Source organism: Trypanosoma equiperdum (assembly GCF_001457755.1).
Source record: "Trypanosoma equiperdum strain OVI genome assembly, contig: ctg_144, whole genome shotgun sequence".
Classification (NCBI taxonomy): domain Eukaryota; phylum Euglenozoa; class Kinetoplastea; order Trypanosomatida; family Trypanosomatidae; genus Trypanosoma; species Trypanosoma equiperdum.
The window spans coordinates 73424-94156 of record NW_027123449.1 but is presented as its reverse complement, the minus strand read 5'-3'; the positions used below and the strand labels follow the sequence as shown (position 1 = coordinate 94156).

At 49.7% G+C, this 20733-nt stretch overlaps 8 protein-coding genes and 1 pseudogene across 9 annotated transcripts; all 9 read right to left on the bottom strand.

Moving 5' to 3' along the window:
* Positions 1-629: 629 nt before the first annotated feature.
* On the bottom strand, positions 630-4793 carry TEOVI_000029300 (COPII coat assembly protein sec16; the record flags this gene model as incomplete). Its single annotated transcript, XM_067221471.1, has 1 exon — positions 630-4793. The coding sequence occupies one exon, from the start codon at positions 4791-4793 to the stop codon at positions 630-632; it is 4164 nt and encodes a 1387-aa protein (XP_067077572.1).
* Positions 4794-5114: 321 nt separating this feature from the next.
* Positions 5115-6167, bottom strand: TEOVI_000029200 (Family of unknown function (DUF572), putative; the record flags this gene model as incomplete). The annotated part of the gene is made up of 1 exon (XM_067221470.1): positions 5115-6167. The coding sequence occupies one exon, from the start codon at positions 6165-6167 to the stop codon at positions 5115-5117; it is 1053 nt and encodes a 350-aa protein (XP_067077571.1).
* Positions 6168-6568: 401 nt separating this feature from the next.
* On the bottom strand, positions 6569-7705 carry TEOVI_000029100 (uncharacterized protein; the record flags this gene model as incomplete). The annotated part of the gene is made up of 1 exon (XM_067221469.1): positions 6569-7705. The coding sequence occupies one exon, from the start codon at positions 7703-7705 to the stop codon at positions 6569-6571; it is 1137 nt and encodes a 378-aa protein (XP_067077570.1).
* Positions 7706-8761: 1056 nt separating this feature from the next.
* On the bottom strand, positions 8762-9982 carry TEOVI_000029000:pseudogene (annotated as a pseudogene). Its single transcript has one exon. A coding segment is annotated over exon 1 (1221 nt).
* A 795-nt stretch (positions 9983-10777) lies between these two features.
* On the bottom strand, positions 10778-11854 carry TEOVI_000028900 (Etoposide-induced protein 2.4 (EI24), putative; the record flags this gene model as incomplete). Its single annotated transcript, XM_067221468.1, has 1 exon — positions 10778-11854. One exon carries the CDS (start codon positions 11852-11854, stop codon positions 10778-10780), a length of 1077 nt encoding a protein of 358 aa, XP_067077569.1.
* Positions 11855-12274: 420 nt separating this feature from the next.
* On the bottom strand, positions 12275-15349 carry TEOVI_000028800 (uncharacterized protein; the record flags this gene model as incomplete). Its single annotated transcript, XM_067221467.1, has 1 exon — positions 12275-15349. One exon carries the CDS (start codon positions 15347-15349, stop codon positions 12275-12277), a length of 3075 nt encoding a protein of 1024 aa, XP_067077568.1.
* Positions 15350-15826: 477 nt separating this feature from the next.
* On the bottom strand, positions 15827-16687 carry TEOVI_000028700 (paraflagellar rod component, putative; the record flags this gene model as incomplete). The annotated part of the gene is made up of 1 exon (XM_067221466.1): positions 15827-16687. The coding sequence occupies one exon, from the start codon at positions 16685-16687 to the stop codon at positions 15827-15829; it is 861 nt and encodes a 286-aa protein (XP_067077567.1).
* Positions 16688-17331: 644 nt separating this feature from the next.
* TEOVI_000028600 (tryparedoxin 1a, putative) lies at positions 17332-17766 on the bottom strand (the record flags this gene model as incomplete). The annotated part of the gene is made up of 1 exon (XM_067221465.1): positions 17332-17766. The coding sequence occupies one exon, from the start codon at positions 17764-17766 to the stop codon at positions 17332-17334; it is 435 nt and encodes a 144-aa protein (XP_067077566.1).
* A 2383-nt stretch (positions 17767-20149) lies between these two features.
* Positions 20150-20680, bottom strand: TEOVI_000028500 (paraflagellar rod component, putative; the record flags this gene model as incomplete). Its single annotated transcript, XM_067221464.1, has 1 exon — positions 20150-20680. One exon carries the CDS (start codon positions 20678-20680, stop codon positions 20150-20152), a length of 531 nt encoding a protein of 176 aa, XP_067077565.1.
* Positions 20681-20733: the final 53 nt, after the last annotated feature.

Genomic DNA, 20733 nt, shown 5'->3' with positions numbered 1-20733 from the left:
ATCATGTTTCTGATTTAAAAAAGAAAATGGCACAGCGATGTGTCCGCTTTTTTCACCTTCGTTTTCTTCTGCAGCACGTCCAGCAAATGCGTGCTAAAACAGGGATATTAACCGTACAATCACGCATTCATGATAACAGTGTGTAAGCAGTACAAAAAGAAGAATCGTTATTTTAAAACATGCGCGCATTATTGTCGGCTTATGCGAAGAAAAAGTAGGGAGAAAGGTGACGACAGCAAAACAAAGGAGAACCATGGCCACATCCCGCACTTATTCAACACCCACGTACGCGATTTGTGGACGCCTTTCCACCACCTAACACAATTCTAACCGCTCCATTCTAAGGACAACACTATGCCCTCTGATCACTTCATTTCTGAGCCTGCCGCCAGCCACACGTACGCACACGTGCACATCCCTTTCCACGCCTCACACACACAATTTGATGCGACTACTTCACAGTAGGAGGGGAACATCCTCGAAAAGGGAGTCCCAAAGTCATCTATTCATCGACCCGCTACATTCGGCATCAATGCAAAATCATTCGGCACAGCACATACATATACACACTTCCACGACTTTCTCGATTAATATCAGGTGCAACTAACTGCGGAGCATGCTTTCAAGCATCAGGAGGAGTTAAATGTGTCCACATATTTCGTCCTTACGGGCATTCGGCGGTTAACCGGTCCCTGCGGGGCTTGCTGCTTCACGGAAAATCGCATCATAGGACCCGCCTTGATCATCTCTGCCACTTTCTTATCCTCTTCAGACTCGGGAAAGAGATAGCAACCCCTCGTGGGGTCAAACTTAGGAGGCTTCTCAGTGTCAATGATCATCTTCTTTGGTTCGTCCTTTTTCGCTTCGTTGTCTTTGGAGCCGCTGCGCCGGAACAAGAAACTGGCGAGGGCACCAAGAGAGCCTGAGCGGGGCGGCTGTTGTCTCTGCTGCTTCGTTGGCTCTTGTGTTCGCTCGTTGTTTCCGGGATCTTGAGTTGGGCCAGGCTCAGCGGGACGGCCGCGAGCGGTAGTGGGTGGCGCAGCAGGGAACGAAGTGGAAGAGGAACTGGCCGAGTTCGGGTTGGTAGGTTCACTCTCTACCGCACCGCCTTCAGGGACTGATTTCACCTGGCACGAAAGAGGTGGAGGAGGTGGCGCAGTAGACACTACTTTTGACTGGAATGAGGCAGGCGGTGGCGGTATGGACGAGCCTGCGGTCTGGGCGCCTCCCGGTGCGTTGGGCGTAAACGCTCCTGCTAGCATTGGCACCGGCGGCGACGTCTGCGGGGCAGTGGGCATCGTGGTTACACGGTACCCGTCTGGTCCTATCCGCGGCAGTACTCTTTGTGACGTCTGGGCACCAAACCTTGGTCCGATCCCTTTGTTTAGAAGTCCAGGAGCTGGTGGAGCCGTTTTCGGCTGAGGCGTACCAGGGGTGGGAATGGGGACAGGTGCGACGGCAGCATCGGTTGCAGTGGCTGGCGCAGGGACAGGGGGTCCGGAGGCGAGCAGGCGGTTCAAAGTGAATGGTGCCGAGTTCTTGGATGACGTCGGTGCCATCCGGAGTGTGTGTGCCATGAAAGGATCCGCCATATCATGCAGACCCACCTCCTGTAACCATAACATTTGCAAATAGCAGAACACAACTTTGCTGGCAGGCGAGCGAGCGGGAAGTCCGTGACGCATCACTAAACCCTCCCCTTCCGTTGCTGCAGGTTGTGCAGACACTTCAAGGTTACAGCGAATGTTGTCTACAACATCAGCTAGAAACAGCAATTTCGGCGTCAGAACCACACGCACACCGTCAGGACGGCAGTGCCCACCCAATGCGCCAAGTCGCACACGAAGAAGATTCATGACGTGCTGCTGTTGGGGTTGTGGTAGCTGCTGAGGGGCAACATTTCCCATCGGAGTAAGATGAGCGAGCAGAAAACAACAATAGGCCTCGTCAATCAACCCTTCTTTTACAAGGGCATCTCCCAGCTGTACCAAGCCCACCGCACTTTCCCTAGTGAAGTTAGACACAAACAGTGCCGCGTGCTGCACCCAGGACTGCCGAACGCAAACCTCACACCCTCCCGTCGGTGCACTGGGCAACGTAGATGTTGGCGAACTCGCGAATCCAGGAAGCGGTAGCTCGTTAAACGTACAGTAGGCGTGAGCAAGAGGTGAAAGGGGGCTTAACTCTTTCTCAACAACGGTACGGATTACATCCATGTATTGCTCTTTGGTGGGGCACACCATCGAAATAATAATGGCATGCGTGTATAACTGAAACTCCATAGCCACCCCCACGGCAGCCTCACGCTCTCCAATAAGCAACAACCGTTGCACCTCCCGCAGACCCTGTTCCGGGTCCCTCTTCAACAAATTTGGGTCGGACAGCCGAATAGGGTTCATCACACTGGAGGGGGGCACCTGCTCAGCCACCTCCGAGAGCATTTTGGTAAGCTCCTTCTGTCCACCGTTACGCCAGTCAGGCAACGGGTCACGCAGCGCGTAGGACAAAACGCCCCTTAGAAGCGGAAGGATGTCGGGCACTTGCTGGACGGCTTCGCGGAGAGACGTCAGTGGAACTTTGTTTTCATTGATTTTTCTAAGGGTGAATGCAGCCGAAACGCGAAGGGTCGTTACATAGTCTTCACCCACTTTGGAAGGGTTCATACCTTTCGCCTTCCCAGAAAGTATGTCCGCGACACGACTGCATACAAACCTGGGCTTCACGGAGGGATTGGGAGCGTTAAACACTGCAATAACACAGCCCGTAGGAGAAAATACGGCAAAACACGGGGCTCCACCACGTGGCCGATGTTGTTGTCCCCAACCTTTCCCTTCACGGCGGCTGGACACAGGGAGAGCAGCCATATCTAAAGCCGGCAGCCGCGCTTCCGGAGATGTCCCCTCTTCAACGGGACACATGTTAGTACCAACTTCCCCTGCCTGAGTTGGGCCCTCAAATAGCAAAGCCTCGGACCCCACATTAGAAGGCGCTGTGGCAACCGCGTCCTGCAGCGAACCATCGTGCCACTCTTGCGAAGACGAACCGTCTACGGCATCCCCATAGGACGGCGCAGCTGGGGGGGCTTCGCTCGGGTCAAAGCCGTCGATAAACACACAAGCCTGTGTATCGTGTTCCGTCCGCTCCTGCCGTTGGCGGCCCGTGGGCGGGAAACCAAGGCCGTGCGTAGCGGAGGTTACATGAGGCGCAGCAACGTCATCACCGGCAGGCACAACAGCAGCGGGGCATACCTTATGGGGATGCCCAAACCCAGGAAAAGGAGGAGGAGGAAGAGCCAAAGCCGTTTCTTCGGTTCCATTTGGACTCAACCCATCATTTGGGATGCCTTGCGGCATTGGCAGCCCCAGAGCATCACCCCGATTCATGGCCACGTTGTCCGCCGAGAGGACGCTTCCCACACCCGGATCCGCCGGCAACGGCATGTGAGCATGAGGAGCTGAAGGTGGCCTGCTAACCAGAATATTGTTTTTCTCAGCATAATTTTCGCTGACAGCAACCTCAGCACCTGGAGTTAGGTAGGCAAGACTCTGTGATGCTGACGATGTCGTGGCGTTAGATAACCTCGTATCTCCCAACACACCTCTCACGGCTATGTCCATTTGGGGTACATGAAAATCACTGGTGAGTGCATTCGGAGCAGAAACAACAGAATCTGAACCATGGGGCAGATGCGTCCCAGTGGCCGTTGAAACAACGGTTGAGGCGCTTCCACTGTCAGTAAAGTGAGGCTCTGTCGCCCCAGGGTTGTTCACGCCCAGCGGGGGTCCTTGGGGAAGGTGCGAAGCTGCCGCTTGATTCGTGCTGCTCGGGAGGGGGGAAACACACTGCTCAGATGAAACAAACCGTGTTGAAGTATCCTCAGCACTCGGTCGAGCTGTCAATGCAGAATGACTGAAGAATGCAGGTTTGACGCGGTCCCTTTCCCTCGCTGTGTAGAGCACAAACCCTGGAGAGTACCCTTGCGATGGCGAGGGGTCCAGTAGTTGTTCCTGGTGTTGCGGACGCGACACGTGCGCGTCTGGGTTTGTCGCGGTGCTGCCAGAGCGAGACTGGTCACCAAAAAGCCCACGTGCGGTCACCGCTGTGCTTGACCCTTGTCGCCGCAGTAAGGTGTTTGGCGACGGTTTCAAAAAGTCTGGGGGATCCCTTTTGAGGAAGTTACTAAAGATTGCTGAACGCTTCGTAACTCTACCATGTGGCTCCCCATCTGTTCCAGAGCGCATGGACGTGACGGTATCTAGAGAGCCCCCCCTGGTTTTTAAATCCAGAGCAGAGCTCTGAGAAACCGAGCGGTTCGCGGAGGATGGTGTCACGATATCTTGTCGTGTGGTTGTAATGGCTGAGCCGCTGCGTTGTGATGCCAACTGGGTGACTCTCGCCAAATCCAGCGAAAGATTCGTGCGCTGTTGAGGTTGGGACAGAGAAGGTTGCCGCTGTTGCTGGTAGTATGAGTGGTCTCCTTGTTGGGTTCCTGCCGAAGACTTGCGAAGCTGACAGTCAACAGCAGAGCCCATGGACGTGGCTGTTGTTGGCACCCCGCGCTGTTGCTGTTGCATCGGCATTGACGACGGCACCCCATGGAATTGTTCAAACCCAATCTTCGCCGTCCCAACATCCATGAGAGAGAACGGGTTATAATCCATTGATCTGCTGCCGCTTCTACCAGCGTCAGTTCCCCCAACAACCCCTGCGGTGCTTCCGCTCCGTAAAGCCAAGGGGCCGGCAGTGGAGGAAGAAGAGGGAACGCCAGATGTGTTCGGCCGGTTTGTATTCATTATCGTGGCAGCAACGGGTTTGTCTACAGGCTGCAAAAAAACAAAGGACGGTGGACCTATCACCTCTACCCACCAGAAGTTCAAACGCGTGTTTGACTGCGTCAAGCAATTAATATGGAGAGGCTAAACTTCCTAAACACTATTGTGATGCGGAGCAAAAAAAAAAAATCTGACGATGTTAAGAGGGAAAAAGAAGAGGAACATCGCTTCACGGTGAAGAGGTTTCTCCTGTTGAACTATAACGACAATAACAATGCCATCATGCCTAAAATAACGGCAATGGCGTGCGTCGCAACAACTAAAAGAGGTGCAGTAGGTATCTCAATCGTCAAGCAAGGAAGCCAATGCACTCCCTTTCCGCAAGACTGAAACTAAGTTGCTTTTCTCATTTGCTGATGTAGATGGGGACGTCGTTAAAGGCGTCGTGGTAGCACTGGGCAGTGGAACGGACTTCCCTTCGCGATCATCGTCGTTGCTATCCTCCGAATCGTCGACGAAAACGTTTCCATATTTCCCTTCAGCACCTGCATACCTCGCTATGAGGGCTGCTGTCACTTCCTCCTCCTCACCTCCACCACCCTTCTTTGCCCCGCTCCGCTGTTGTTGATCATGTTGCTCCCGCCAAGACGAAGTGCCTTCACCACCCCAAAGTCGCAGCTGTGCTTCGAAGCGCTGGTACATCTCTTCTTCTTCCTCAGCTGAGCGCTTTGCTTCCGGCTGAAACTCACCTTCAATCCCGTCCCCCACCATCAAAGCTCCTTGCTGCTTCCTGGCTCGGATCACCTGCAGGAGCTCATCACGCGTCTGAGCCTCCTCCGTGCCAGCTCTGGCCTCCACGAGCTCCTCCACCAAACGCTCTCTTTCCTGTAGCTGAAGCATCACCTCATTCTCACGCTCCAGTGCATCTACTGTTCCCTCATCCGCTTTTTCAGCTGCCCGTTGGGCCTTCACCTCCTCATTTATTTGGTTTGTCCCGTAGAAGTCGCCCTCGCCGCGTCTGCAGTTGCGACTGCAATGATACCCACCTGTCAGTTTGGCGGTTTCGTAATCTGTCTTGAGATAAATGTGACCCTTACAGAACATGCAGCGGATTTCCAGCTCCCATATGCGGATCCCCATGTATGTTTCATCTGTCGCCCTACGGTTCACATAACCGTGTGCGCCCCGTGCAATCCGACAGTTACAGTGAAGACAAATAACGTTGAATGGCATTGCAAACGTTTGGCGTATGGCGTCTCTCTCGGACGGAGAAACCGCTTCGCCCTTCACCTTTTTCCGCTTGCGCTCTAATCTCTGTTGTTCCTCAAGCCTGCGGTAGTCCACGTCAGGCGCGAGGTAGTAGCCGGAACCATAAGTTGCATTAATTTTGGCCATAATCCTCAGAAACAGAAAGACACACACACACTATACGAAACAAAAGAGTTCCTTTCTTCCTTTTCTTCACCCTTCCTCCGAACCGCAGTCCTTTTGACACTCCCCTTGCCCTCTACCCTCCCGTTTACTATAAGTAAAGGGCTTGGAACAGTAATACAACAGAATCGAAGTAAAACAAGGAAGGAAAGAAAATAGCATTTTTTCTTTTGCTTGAAAAAATAAAAGACAGAAAAGACACACACAGTGGGGTATACAACAGAAAACTACTTTCCTCCTGTTGCATCCCTCCCGCCGGACGCGAACTTTGCCTTAAATGACTGTGAGAGACGCAACCAGCAACAAGACAACACATCAAATGAGAAGAGGGGGAAATTATTTGCCATAATCTTAGTATATTCCTGTTAACGGGAAAGCCGTCGCACCGCCTTCTTTACACTCGCCTCTAGGGAGGCGCAATGGTCAGCGATATTACCAGCTTTGACGTCAACTGGTATCCAATCAACCAACGGGTGGATCACCTCATTGCCAAGCCAAGCGCTCCAACTGTGAGCCACGCCCTCTCGTATCAACACCACTCTCCGCCTCGGCATGTCAAGCCATCGACCCTCAAACTGCAGAAGCGATTTCACGGCGTCAATAAATGACCGCCGCACATCCTCTGCTCCCCCTCGCATCCTGGAAAACTTATTAAACAGCTTCTCAAGGGAAGAGGACATCGGGCGGCACAGAATGATATTCACCCCTCGCTGCAGACGGTATCGAATAATTGGAAGATTTTCATGGCGGTTGAGTGCATACATGGCCCCGTGCAAAAGATGGTCATTTTGATGGGTGCTCTCAAGCTGGCTGTTGCCCAAAAGCTCCTTAACCAGTGGGGCATGGATTCCAGACTCCACTTCCACCTGTTCCTCCACATTATCCGTCTCTCCACACTTTGTCCCGTCCAAACCTTCCTCAGACATGTCACAACCATTGGGCCCCACGAGCTTCACCTCTGCACTCCACGCACGCTGAAGGTAACTACGCAGTTCACGGCAATATTGTAGGGTTAATTGGCTGTCCCTCCCCTCAACCGCAAGAAGTTCTCCCACTTTATCAGGAAACGTGAAGAACTCGTTGACGGCAGCGAGGGGGTCAGTGTGCGACCCGTCAAGATCCTTGTATAATATAGTGGACACCCAGTGCTCAGCATCATCATTACCTTTCGCCTTCTGGCCTTTCGTAAGTGACAGAACTGGAATCTGCAGGCAGTGCATTGCATATGCAACCATGCCGTTTTGTCTCGTCTTATTGTCTGTAACGAAACATACGAAGCGCTGTATGGACTCAACACTACCTTCCCCGCTCTTCCGGAGATCGTTCTTTTCTATAATGTCCTCCGAAAGCTTTATAAAATCAGGCAATTTTCCCGCCTTTTCTTCGGAGAGGCGACGAACAACAGTGTCTTCGTCCAACTGCCGCACCCTCTCCAAGACATGTTGCTCCAAGCTCGCTTCAGACACGTCCAATATAACTGCCACATGTTTAATAATGCCCATCTCCTTTTACTACAATCAGCGGTTATGATCGTAAGTAAGTTTCTTTTCAGCACCTCTGCCACTTTCTATGATTCCTGCCCTTCACACGGGGGCCCTTGTTATCGTTTCCTTTCTATGACTTCCGCTTGCCTCCAAAGAATAGCGTTTAAATAACAGTCTCCTCCTTCTCACTTCAAATAAAAGGTCGTTTATTTTTCTTTTAGAATTAAAAAAAAAGGCGCTTGAGCACCACCCAAAGGGAAAAGAGATGGGGAACGCACGTACGAAAAAGTGAAAATATTATGAACCCGAGGGGCGCGCAGCACGGAACATAATAACCGGAACAAAATAAAAAGGGGGCGATACACACACACATGTGTGCGTACATGTATATAGATATATATGCATGCATCTACAGAGAGGCAAACTCACACGCCAATAGAGGGGGGAAAGGCCCGCGTGGGTAAAAAGTTGTTCATTACACCTCCCGTTGAACTGTTCTGAGGTTTCATAATGAGTAAAGGTAGCCGACAGATAACGAAGTTTCAAAAGTCAAGTGTGTTAACCACAAGTGAACAACGGAAGAAGGGAAAAATGAAGATTGAAGACAAAGTCGGTAAAAGAGGAAAAGGAAATGCTCATTCTGTATTCTTACATAAAAGGGAATTCTACAGTTTTCGATAATGTTTCCCGGTATCCCCTATACCCCTCCACGCACTCGCGTATGATCATCAGCTACCCGCTGCATGCAAACAAAAAAAAAACAAGAATGGACGAAGAAAAGGGGGGGAGCGGAGACACTCTACTATTAGTTCCCCATAAGCTGTTTGCTGGTTTGTTTTCGCTTCTCCTTTCATACATGCGGTGTAAAATAAAAAACACTTCTGTGCGCTGCCATTTAACCCCCGAACAAATCGGCACATCCCAGGTTCAAATATTCACGCCAGCCCACAAACGCGACAATACCGATCTCTACCAACTCCTACATTCGGGGCAGCGAAGACTTGACAACTTCCCCCACGTCAATTGAAGATGCCTTCAACCACTGTCACGTCATTGTGGTGTCCCTCCCCCTTATTATCCATCAAGTTTCCAACTCCATTCCTTAAGGATGCTGTCGCACATGGTGGCGGAACGCGCATTCAAACGGCAAAGCATCTCGCCAGCGGCAAACACCTCCCAGCAGGCGAAAGCAACCAATCCACCAACGCATGACCACGCAAAGTGAAGCCCCGCCACAGCGGGCACCCACTCCGGCAAAACACTGGACACCAGAGTCTTTACAAATCCACCATTCTGCAGATCAACAGTTTGCAGCGGCAGAGAAATAACGCTCCAAATGAGCATTAGCAATGCCAACAGACTCAGCACCAATCTCAACTTCAAGACTATCACCTCCGCGTGGTACATGTCATACGCTTCAATCAGGGAAAACCGCACAAGATCCCAATATTCATCGCGGCGTTCCACCTCGTGCCCTTGCACCTCCCCCTCTGCTGAAGCACCGGTAGCGGAGTCGTTAAATTCACCGAAATCATCATAACCAGAGCACCGCTCCCGCTCAATCACGAGGCTCGCAACCGATTTCGGAGGGGCACTGCGGGCAAGGAGTTGATCCATTGCGAATGCAGGTCTCGCAGCACGAAGGCAGCAAATGTGCTCGTTGGGGATGTGAGTGCCGAAAAATACCCACGTAAGTACCGCCATGAGAAGCATGGCAACGGGAACATGAGGCGCAAAGGCAGTCCAGAACCACAACACGAACGAGGAAACATGAGAGAGTAATAAAGAACTCAATACACTGCTAATCCTTGTGAAGAAACATTCCCACCTCTTTTCTGACGAATGTAGCTCCAGCAATTTATCACGATACACATTTCGCAAACGCTGTAGCTTCTCCAGTTTTACGTCACGCGTGGGATCGTTATCCTCCACTGGGGACTTCGGAGTTCGTCGTTCCTTACCTGCACTGGTTGGTGGCACTCGCTTCGGCTTCTCTGCCTGTGAAGGAGGAATCCCACCGGCAGTGCCATGCAGTTTTGCGACTTCATCCTTAAGAAAGTCCACATACGCGTCGGAGCACGCGAGTCCAAACTTTACGCAAGTCGCATGCACACCCAAATCGGACGGTGGCTCGGGTGGTGCAGCGAGGCCAGATGACGTAAACTCTGCTCTCAGGGCCTCCACTAATTTATCGTTCCGCCTCGGGTCGTCTCCTCGGGCCCCAAATGGAAACAAATACAACGCAAAAAGAGTTGCAGCCATCAAAAAAGATACCATTGTTCTGCTTTGGTACATTATATGTATATGGGTGTGTACGTAATTTTAGATGTAAGTTACGGCGGTCACAACCTGCTCCCGCTCCTAATGTTAGCGTTCTGTTCCTTAACTAAGTTCCTCAGCGCTCCTTTTCCCCTTTTGTGCTTGTCAACAAACTCTCAAGCCCACACGCACACGCACGTGGGTTGCCAAATTTTCACCGGTTTCTTGTCGTGCCACTCAGATTAACATGTTTATTTTTATTTTTTCCACAACACAAGAGGGAAAACAAACGAGAGGGGGGCCAAAAACGGTAAGGATGAAGAAAGGGGTAACACGATAATAGTGATATAGCACAAGAGCAAAAAATGGCGGGGGAACAATGCACGGCAAACCGTGCGACACCCCAATTTCCCTTCTGCCACCCAGATACACACACACATATTGAATCTCCAACAGTTGATATGTAACAAACGGTGTCATAAAAAATGCCTTCTTCCCTCATCAGGAGGAAATCACACACCTCGACAAAAGGGGAGGAAAGAAGTAAAGTGAATCGCTCATCCCATTTGCATGGTGGGCAGCAAGAGGTAAAAAAAAGAAAAAGTGAAAAAAAGAGGGGAAAAATAATCGCACTCAAGAAATATTAGCAATACGCGTATATAAAAATGCAGGCAGACACGGGGACTTTTGAACAGTTCACATACACACATGTAGAAATATGCAACCAGTGTTAGGCGTCTGCTTGCATTTGTAGATGCACGTATTGCTAATATTTTCCACTCGTCCATCCATACACATTAGTCCGAAGATGTCTCCCATGTTCAAGGGCCATCATTGCGCCACATGCACAACCGCCCTTATAATCTTGTCACAGAGTATAAAAAAAGGAGTGAACATGGGAATACTGAATGGCGCGCGCGGGGGAAGTTTTGCTTCAACAGAAAGTACAACATGGGCCCCAAATAGCACTGACACAGCGGCTTCTTTGGCAAACCACGATGTTACTATGCCCGTCAAATCCAATACACCGGTAACGAGGCAGCGCGACGCTCCAAACCCGAGAAAGTACGCCCAATTTGCCTCAAAAAACTCAATAGCAGATGAAAGCCCCACGTAGTTGCGTCGCTGTGTAACCCTATCGGTCACGTACTGTGAAGAAACGCGGTAGTCAAACACATAGAAAGCGTGCAACCAACTTCTCATCGCCACGTCTACACATGCGCCCAGGGGCACGGGGAGAATGGTCCCTACCACCGTCATTACAACAGTGCACAAGCTGGTAGCAACAACCTTAAACAAAGTTTCAGTGAGGGATACGACGACATCACTAAATGAGAGGGAGGATGCGGTTGGCTTGGGACCGGCACCGGCCGCAGCTCCCCTAACGGGCACCACCGGCCTGCCGGGGCTTCTGGCGGCCGCCATCAGAAGGGCACGCCTTCGCTTCTCACTATTCGCAGCTGCGTACAGCGCGTTGTACCAACGTATACCAAAGAGAAGTGTAATTCCGTACATAGGGAAAACCCACACAAAATAAAATACACACGTCCACAATATAGTCACGACCCCTGTGGCTCCTCCCGCAACACGATTGACGTTACTCAACGACGCCGAATTTGTGATCGCATCCGGGTCACCAGCCAATGTCGAGCGCCCCCGCATCAAAGTCACGGCAAGGCTCCACAAGGGAGAAAATACGATAGAAGAAATCCAAATGCCGAAAAAGAAAAGAAAGTTGACAAGTGTGCAAGACCGAAGATTACGACTCACCTCGGCACTCGACCCCACGTAGCTCAGAAACTTCACGACATCAAGACTTTGACGTGCACCAGAGAAGGCAGCCCGCAAGATGATCAGCCCACCTCTGACAGGTGGCCACTGCGATGAAACAGGGACACCAGAAGACATACACAGAGTGCCACTAAACTAAATGATAACAAAAATAACTTGGAAGCTCTAAATGCGCGCAGACTTCAACGTTTTTTGTTACGGCTGCCTGTAGCGTCTTTTACCCACAGGGCCGTTTGGGTGCTGAGCTCACACCTGTCTTTGCTTGCGCTCCCCGCCTCCCCTTCACCGCACTTACCTGTGAGTTGGAAGGCAACCGTCAAATGCACTCCGCGATATGTGAGCAAAAGCCACAGTTGGGAAAAGGAGGAAACACAAAAAGAAAGAAAGGGAGGCAAAGAAACCTTAGGAGTTTTGTTCTCATACATGTAAAGTGTTCGGAAGAAGAGAGAAGTAATCATAGTGCGGATGCCCTCCGCAGCAAAACATAAGAATTAGCGGGGTGAGAATTGCTCACAGCTAACGGATACATGTCGAATATTAACAAGTTCGCTTCATGTTACACCGCACAATGAACGATTTCACCAGTGCGGATGAGCATAGCGGCGACCTGCGGGGAACCTCGGCGGGAGCTCCGACCTCCACTGCGCCGGGCGATGGAGTCCCTGAAGCCGGGATCAAGGTGTTAGCAGAAGCAGTGACAGATGGGGACCGCGCCGAAGGACCACCCGTATTCAAGGGTGGCTCAGAGTCATCGATGCGTCGAAGTACATCCACACGCCGCTCAGGCCACTGCAAGTAGACTAGAAAAGGCTCGCCTTCAAATGGTGGTACGAAATGCTCATTGGCTTCCAAAACTTCTGAGATTACATATTCTTGAAGCAGTGACTTATCTTCCTGCGACAAACCCCCCTCTGTGCAAAGTTCGCTTCGACGCCCACTTCGGGTGATTCCCTCCCCTGCCCCTTCTCCACTGTTGCCTTCATGTCCCCGCACAAGACTGATGGCATCCACAAAATAAACGGCCGATGAGCGGTTGTCATCCACACTCGTCGTGACACGCTCCAGAGGAGGTGAGGCCACCTCCCCGCTCGACCTCCCACTATTGCTAATCGTCAAATCGGCCCTTATAAAACACGAGAGTGGGGAAACAGTAGCAAGAGTAGCTGGCCCTGTTAAATCCCCTGCACACACCGTTGATGCCTCCATTACTGTCATTTGCGACGGTTTTCCTAGTGTTAACGAACCTAGCGTATGCCTCGGCACCCCTTCAGAGAACCGTCCCGTTTCCTGAGCCCAAGACGTGCACGCTTCACGCAAAGAAGCCACACACTCCTGGTGGAGATCGGGGCAAATACTTCCGATGCAGCAAAGCACAAAAAGAGATCCTCCTTGCCCAAGGACAGACCTCATCATAGAATGCAAATAGCCTTGGTGCAACAACTCGTTAGTGATGATGCCATGGGCAAGCAGCCTGGCGGAGCCATCGATGCCACACTCCCCCGTGCTCGCCTCTCTCTGTGGAACCACGTTGTCGTTAAGATCATCTCCGGAAAGCAACTCTCTCAAACCACTTCCATTCAGAACAGATCTCTCCCCGTGCGAGCGTACAACCTTCAAAGCTATTGGATATCGCGACCACACCTTGGACAACCCACCGTCATCATGCTGCAAGCCGACTCGATGCGACGTGTCCAGCACCACGAGGCGTGGAAACACGCGGACATCGAAAAACTCCAAGCAGGCCCTGATCACACCCTGTGCTTGAGGTGCCACGACGGACGAGACGAATAGCCACGAACTCGGCATGGAAGTGAGCGAAGACTTCAACTGGGACACGTCCATATCGCAACTGACAAACACTACTTGGAAGTGATGAGATCCCTCGGGTTGTTTCTCCTCTGCTAACTCACTACGAAACACCCTAGGTGAAACCAGCGGGCCTTCGACTGTCGGTGTAGGGCTCTGAAAGGATGGCGGGTGCTCTTTGGGTGAACCCATTGGCGTTTCCACAGCCGAACATCGGGATGGTATGTATGGCGCATCGCTATCCGCTGTGCTGACACTAGCACAGACGTCATTTGTCATTCCCCTTCTCCACGATTCGATGCCCAGAGGCTCATAGAGGCTCCCAGTGTCGGCGACAAACGCACTCAACGCCCTTTTTCCCCCTTCCCAAGCGGCAGCCCCCTCACCGTCAGAACTGTTTCGGCCAGCGTCATCGTCAAGTACACAGCAGTCATCACCACCTTCGCAGGCGGCTGACCATAAACGCTTTAGCTTGGGTAAGAAACGTTTGGTCGCTGGGTGCCAGACGGCACCAAAGTACAGTGCAAGGTGCGTGGCTCCATCCATGCACGAGTCAAGACAACGTTGCTCGGGCACATTACACGAGTCTTCCGGCGGGTAAGTTGCACCCACTTCACAACTCTCCCCGACGCGTCGTGCGTGCCGCAACAACCACCTGACAAGAGACAAAAGTGGTGCCCCCTCTACCTCGTCATCAACCGCATTCGATCCCCTGTCCTCATCACGCCCCGCATCTGGTGTCATCCAGGGAAATCCAGACCGAAAACCTGCATAAGGACCTATCCCCACCACTTCTTGCATGTGTTGCTCTGCCCTCGAATCTACTACCGCTAATATGTTTGGGTCGTCGCTCGTGCTAAGGGTAGAGATTTCACGCTCTATATGGTCATACGCCCGTGCCGTTAAAAGCTCCCCCGCCGGATCAAAAAGTAAAATCGCCGGCCAAGAAGAAACATTGTATTTCTGAATGACACACCTATATGCCGCTGAGTTTTCAAGATAAAACCAACCACCAAATTTTTGGTCCGCAGTGGAAAGATCTGTAAGCGCATCATTGACCTTGAAGTCTTCAGTAAATGCGGCTCCATCGACTCCCTTCGGCGAAACAGCCCTTGAGAAGGATATAGCGCCAGCATCCCCAAAAGACGCCGACGCCCTGTTTCTAGTTTCCATGTTGTGCAAAGATTCCCACCTCGGCTCCACACTTATCCCCTGCCGCACCTCCAACACAACAAAACGGGACATACGCTCAGCATCCCTGCTTTCTGTTTGACAGCCAAAATATATGCAGAAACGCGAGAGCAAGGACGCCACAGGGCATAGCGGCGCGGAAGGTGAAGTACCAGTCTTCTCCTGAGTCAGAATGGGAAGAGACGCACTAGATCCCCTCCCAGTTGATGAACTGGCACTCGGCACAGGCGTTCCAACGCGAGGAGAAGCCGTCAGCAAAGGCGAGCATAAGCTTTCTGTTGTCCGCATCACACAATCAGGCCCATGGTTGGTAAACGAAGACCCAGACGGTGAAGTCAAATAAACCAGAACGTATCTACCGCTCAAACGAGAAGCTGGAAAGTACTCAACGTCCAAACCCCTCTCCGTGTGCTGGTCGTTGTGGCCAAAGCCTGCTGGTCCTGCATCTGCCACGGACTCAATACCACAAAAATCTTCTTCAAAACGACCCCGGCAGGTTGACGCTGAACAGTCCACATTAATACTATTTGATGCACCCCGACAGCAGCCGTATCGCTTCACGGCCCTCCTAGCCACAACATACGGGGCAAGAACATGTTGCAACTTGCAATCCATACAGAGACACACTTGGATCTCCACAAAAATTCATATATATATATATATATTTTACAATTAGATTCAACAACAAAAAAGGAAGAGGAAATTAAAATAAAAAAAACACAACAACAACATGCAAAAGAACTAACATAAAATCAACGGCAACACTTCAAAAATCGCAAAACACATCCTTGCAATTTTGCATACATCACCAAAAAAAGGGCGGTAATGTCACGGCTGGAAACTCTCACCATACTGTGTCACTTCCTACACGTGTAAAAATAAAAAACTCTACCCACGCTTTCCATATCGTACATACATCGTGTTGCCTTCACTACTTCCGGACAACTCGGAAACAATAAAGAAAACGGCAGTTTACATTGCGCGCTGAGCAGGGCGTGAGACTAACAGAAGGCATGAAGATATGGAAACTGTCAGCCCGTCCCATCCATTCTGCGGACAACCGTTCCCATTTCACATGCGGACAAGCATCACTTAGTACCTAGAGAACCGTGTCACCAAATACGCGAACTTATCAAAAGAGAGCTGCCCATCGACCGAGAGGGAACGTGATTCATCCTCGAACGCTTCCTGTACCTTGCTGCTTGTTCCAAACCCGCGATCAAGCTCACGGACACTCGTCAGGAAAGCATCCACACCCACAGTACCGTTCCGCGCTACGTCCAGCAAGTTAAACCATTCCCACACGTCACTTTCTTCCAATGGAATGCCAGTGACATTCAGCACCCTTGGCCTTGTGTATTGAGCGTCCGTCTCGATCTCTTCATCGCGTGCAAGCCGCAGCGCCTGATAACAGCGGCTGCGCACCAGCAGCGGTGGCTTGCCGTCATCCACCACTCCCACCCGCTCGGAAGCAGCAGCACACCCTTCTCCATCAGACTCGGGAACCGTCAAGTACACGCCGTCCTCTCCCAGAGCCCCCTCCACCAACTTCCGCAAGTCCGCATCCGGGAGGCGACGGGCAGCCTCTTTCGATCCTAACTCACGGAGGGCGGAAGATACAGACGGACACAATGCCACATAACTGGGATCCCGGCGCCGCACTTCCAGCGACGGACCAGACGGCTGCCGTGCAATCAGAGGACACGGTGCCCGCCATTTCTCCTCCTTTGGGAGTGTTACGCCCATCTCCTGCGCCAGTGACTCCTGCTCCAGCAATGTGAGTTCACGAAAGGCCGTCAGCAACCGAACCACACGCTCCTTGGAGTCTTCCTGAAGAAGGTCGAACAGGCGCTTCACAGGAGCAGCCACACCACTCTCCGTGGGGGGTCTCTCATTCGCTTCTGTGCATACATGGGGAGCCTTCGGCTCAACAACCGCCTCTGTTGCACTCATGGTTACAAAACTGCTCTCTGAATCCTGTTATTGCTTGTATCAATCAACTTCGTCACGTGAAGAAGGAAGGGAAAGAGATGGCGAATAAACAGTTACGCGTGTGCTTCCACTGACCGTAGTGAAATTCAATCCCACACGCAAAGGATATGTAATCACACAGCTATACCAAGAAACTGGTGGGAAAGCATTTGTAAAGGCAATATTTCGTCATATCTCAATATCTTACCGCTCCTGCTCATATCCCCACACCGATTCAAACCACGCCACAGAAGATTATGGCGCGTGCCGGTCAGAACATATGTAATGACAAAAGTGTGAGGAACAGGACCCCTGCACAACAGGAATCCAACCCCGAAACAAAGAGCAATAAACAAAACTCCGCAAGATGGATGACGAGATATCCGACAAAAACACACGCAGGACCGCATGACAAATGTTCCCCTGGCACAAAAGCATATTTTCCATTTTCGCTTACTGCTCAGTTCCGTAGCATTTTCACTTTCATTCCCTCCCTCCTGTTCGCTCTGTACTTTTCACTTACTTATTTTCTTGCTCCCGAATAACTAGTGCTTCCACACCAGATGCCCCACACCATACCGTACTTCATCAATACTTATCACTTCCTTCACAGACAGCATGGCATCTCAGTTGGGCCACGGAAAGTTGGCACCATCGGGATCCTCAATGACACGGGTACGGGCCTGAGTGCCAATGATGGCACCGGTATCAGCATTGATTGTGATAAGAGTCGGAATGGATTCCACGCCAAATGTCTTGCCCAATTCCGAAACTGTCGAGCGTTGGTCAAATGGGAGAGCGAGCCATGGCATCTTGCCGTAGTAATCATGGAAGTCGCTCTCGTTTTCATCCCAGGAAATCAGCACGACTTCGAAGTTTTTCGCCACATGATGCTTCTCGTAGAACTCGGCGAGGACCGGTGTAAAACCCCGGCATGGGGGGCACCAGGAGGCAGAAAAGTAAAGAAACACAGTTTTCCCAACGAGGGATCCCAGTGAAACTTCACCCGACTTGGACAGCAGGTTGGTTGCGCCAGGAAGATACTTAGCGAGGCCAGACATCGTCAATTACAATATGAGTTGAATGTCTTGTTTGTTCTTTCGGTTTAGCAGTGCGCTTGTCTTGAACCTCGTGGTTCATATAGGAAAGATAACAAGGAGTAATGAAAGAGAGGGTAAAGGTGAACACACGGGTCACATGAGCAGTAACAGTAGCAGCTGTTGCAAACACACCACCTTGCTACCATAGCTATGAAGCAAGTGATTCCTCTCGTCACACTGATACACACACACCTCTCGTACACACGTATGTATATATATATATATATATGTATACAATTATATACGCACCGATAATGGTTTCATTTACGAAAGCTTTGAGCCTTCGGTCACGTTGCATTCCACCAAGTGCATATAACCTTCCCATGCGTATGCCCGGTTTATTTTTGCACATGTGACGGTATAATTTAAAGCTGCAATATCGACAGGTTGCACAACAGCAGCGGCACAACGGTAACTCTCGCAGTAGCATTTTGTGAAAACCTCACAAAAAAAAAATCTCCTTAAGAAGTGCTTGAGTAGAGAGGGGAGGTGATGCGTAATTGCGATCATCACAAATGCGACGGTTTGTGAAGCACATGCACACACGCTTTTCCTTTGATATGTGTTTACCTAATCATTGTTTTTTTTTTCACATTACTACAACTTCTGATACATAATTTGTCTTCGGTACTTCCACCCGTTGCCACCAGCAGCTGACATATATGTAGGAATATGCATAGATACATGAAAATATGAGAAAGAAAATATTTGGTTAGTGTATGATACTAAACAGGATGAAAACAGAAACAGACACTCATGAAATAACACAAGCAGTGATGCAGGAACCGAACGAAAAGTGACTTGGACGCACGGACAATACGGCTGGAAAAAGTAAAAATAAAATAGGTAAATAAATAAAAATAAAGAAATGAAGTAGAGGGTATAAAGAGAAAGAAAAAAAAAGAGAAAAAAACAAATAAAAAATACAAGAGGAAAGAAAGAAGGAAAATGGGGGAACCCCCGGAGAGCCGCATGAAATGCAACCCTTTTCCTTTACTTGTTGCGTTACGTGCACACACATAAACGTGTACACGCATACATATATACATAAACGAATATATATATATTTATTTATTTACGTATCACGCCCAACTAAACCTTCACAAATACATAATTACTTATAAGTCAAAATCGAAACAAAATGTTGAAACAAACATGTAAAAGTAGAAAAAAAAACCGAACATCAGCTCAGTTCGTGCCTAAAAGAATTTAACAACAAATGAGTGCACTTCTCTTCTTCTTTTCCTTTCCTTCCCCGCTCATCCCTGCTCCTTTCCTCTTCCTTTCAACTCTTTGCCTTTTGTTTTTTTTCTTTTTGGTACGTACTGTTTTCTTTATTATTCTCTTGTTGTAATCATCCGTGTTCATAATCCTCGTTTATTTCCGTTTATCACTGAAAAAATGCTCATCTCCACCCTCTTTGAAATGCGGAGATGCGATACAAGAAAATATATATAAAGTAAAAAAACAAAAAAGAATAAGAGGGGAAGAGAGGAGTAAGAGAGAGTAAGAGAGAGAAAGAGACTTTAAACAAAATAAGAAGAGGAGAGAAAAAAAATAGAGGAATAAACCGAACGACTCAAATCCGTCACAGTCCCTTCTTTTTTTCCGCGCCATTTCTTTTTTTTTTGCCGTTGCAGATCTCATAGAGAAGGTGTTACGCCGCGTATTCCTTTTTTCCCCCTCCCCACCATGAAATCCCCTCATGTTCACCTCTCTTCCTTTTTTCGTTGGCTTTATTTTGTTTTCCTTCTTTTCATTGTCTGCTTCGTTTCCTCCCTACTTTCTTTTTCAATTGCTTTTCCCCCATTTTTCCCCGTTGCTTTCGTTGGGTCAATTCGAGCCCGCGCCGAACACACGTAGACACATGTATTATATACATATATGCGCTGAAGAAAAGAAGAAATTAGAAAGATATATTAAAAATACATATACATAAACATATATATATATATATATATATATGTTTGTGCGTATGTCAAACGTCAAGCACATTTAAAAATGCGTTTGAGAATTGCACGTCATTAGCTTCCGCTAATGAAGTCAACATGTTTTCAACTCGCCCAAATGCCCTTCACTCTTCTCTTTATTTTTCCTGCTCGTTTGTTTGTTTGTCTGTTTGCCACTAATTGCCACCATTTGCTTTCTCCAATACGGAATTCGTACAAACAACGACACAAAGAGCCGAGTGCAGAGTTTGGACTCTCCACATCACTATCCTCTTTTTCGTTTACTTTCTCCCTTTCTTTCATTTTTATTTTCTCTTCTCTTTTCTTTTTTCTTTTCAATTCTGATTTCCGTCCCTTTTCACTCGTTGTTTTATTAGACAGCAAATATATGGTAATTACCGACGCAGCCACGAAAGAAAAGCCACGCAGAATTCATTAAAAGGCACAACATCCACCTCTCCTTCCTTTGGAGTGCGGCGGCGGCGGACACGAAACGGCGTCACATTCTCAAAAAAGCGATCGAGATCCCGATCACTGCATGGCGCACCAAAATGTGAAAAGCCGCTGCGCATCATCTCCCGCAAAACACCGCGCTCAACACCACCGCTTTGATGCACATCAAACACTTCGTAAAGGTCGCGTAACATCTCCTCCGAAACGCTGCTGACGCCAATCATATCAAATCCAAGACGGCGAGGGAAAAGTGTCTCTGAAGTTTCGGGTACACCACCTTTGGGTTCTGCAATTGGTGGCAGAAGCGTGTCACGATTGGGTAAATCCACATATGATGTGAGACGTACAACACCATCTGTGGATTGTTTATTGTCGGAGGCGCGGCTTTGAGGTCGGCTGCAATTCGTTAGAACCAAATCCATCAGTTGGGAGTGGCTCCCATCTTCACCACCGGAAATAAGTTGAGTCGACATATTCCTCTTGGTTTTGCTTTCTTTTTTTTTTCGTTCTTTCTTTCTTTCCTTCT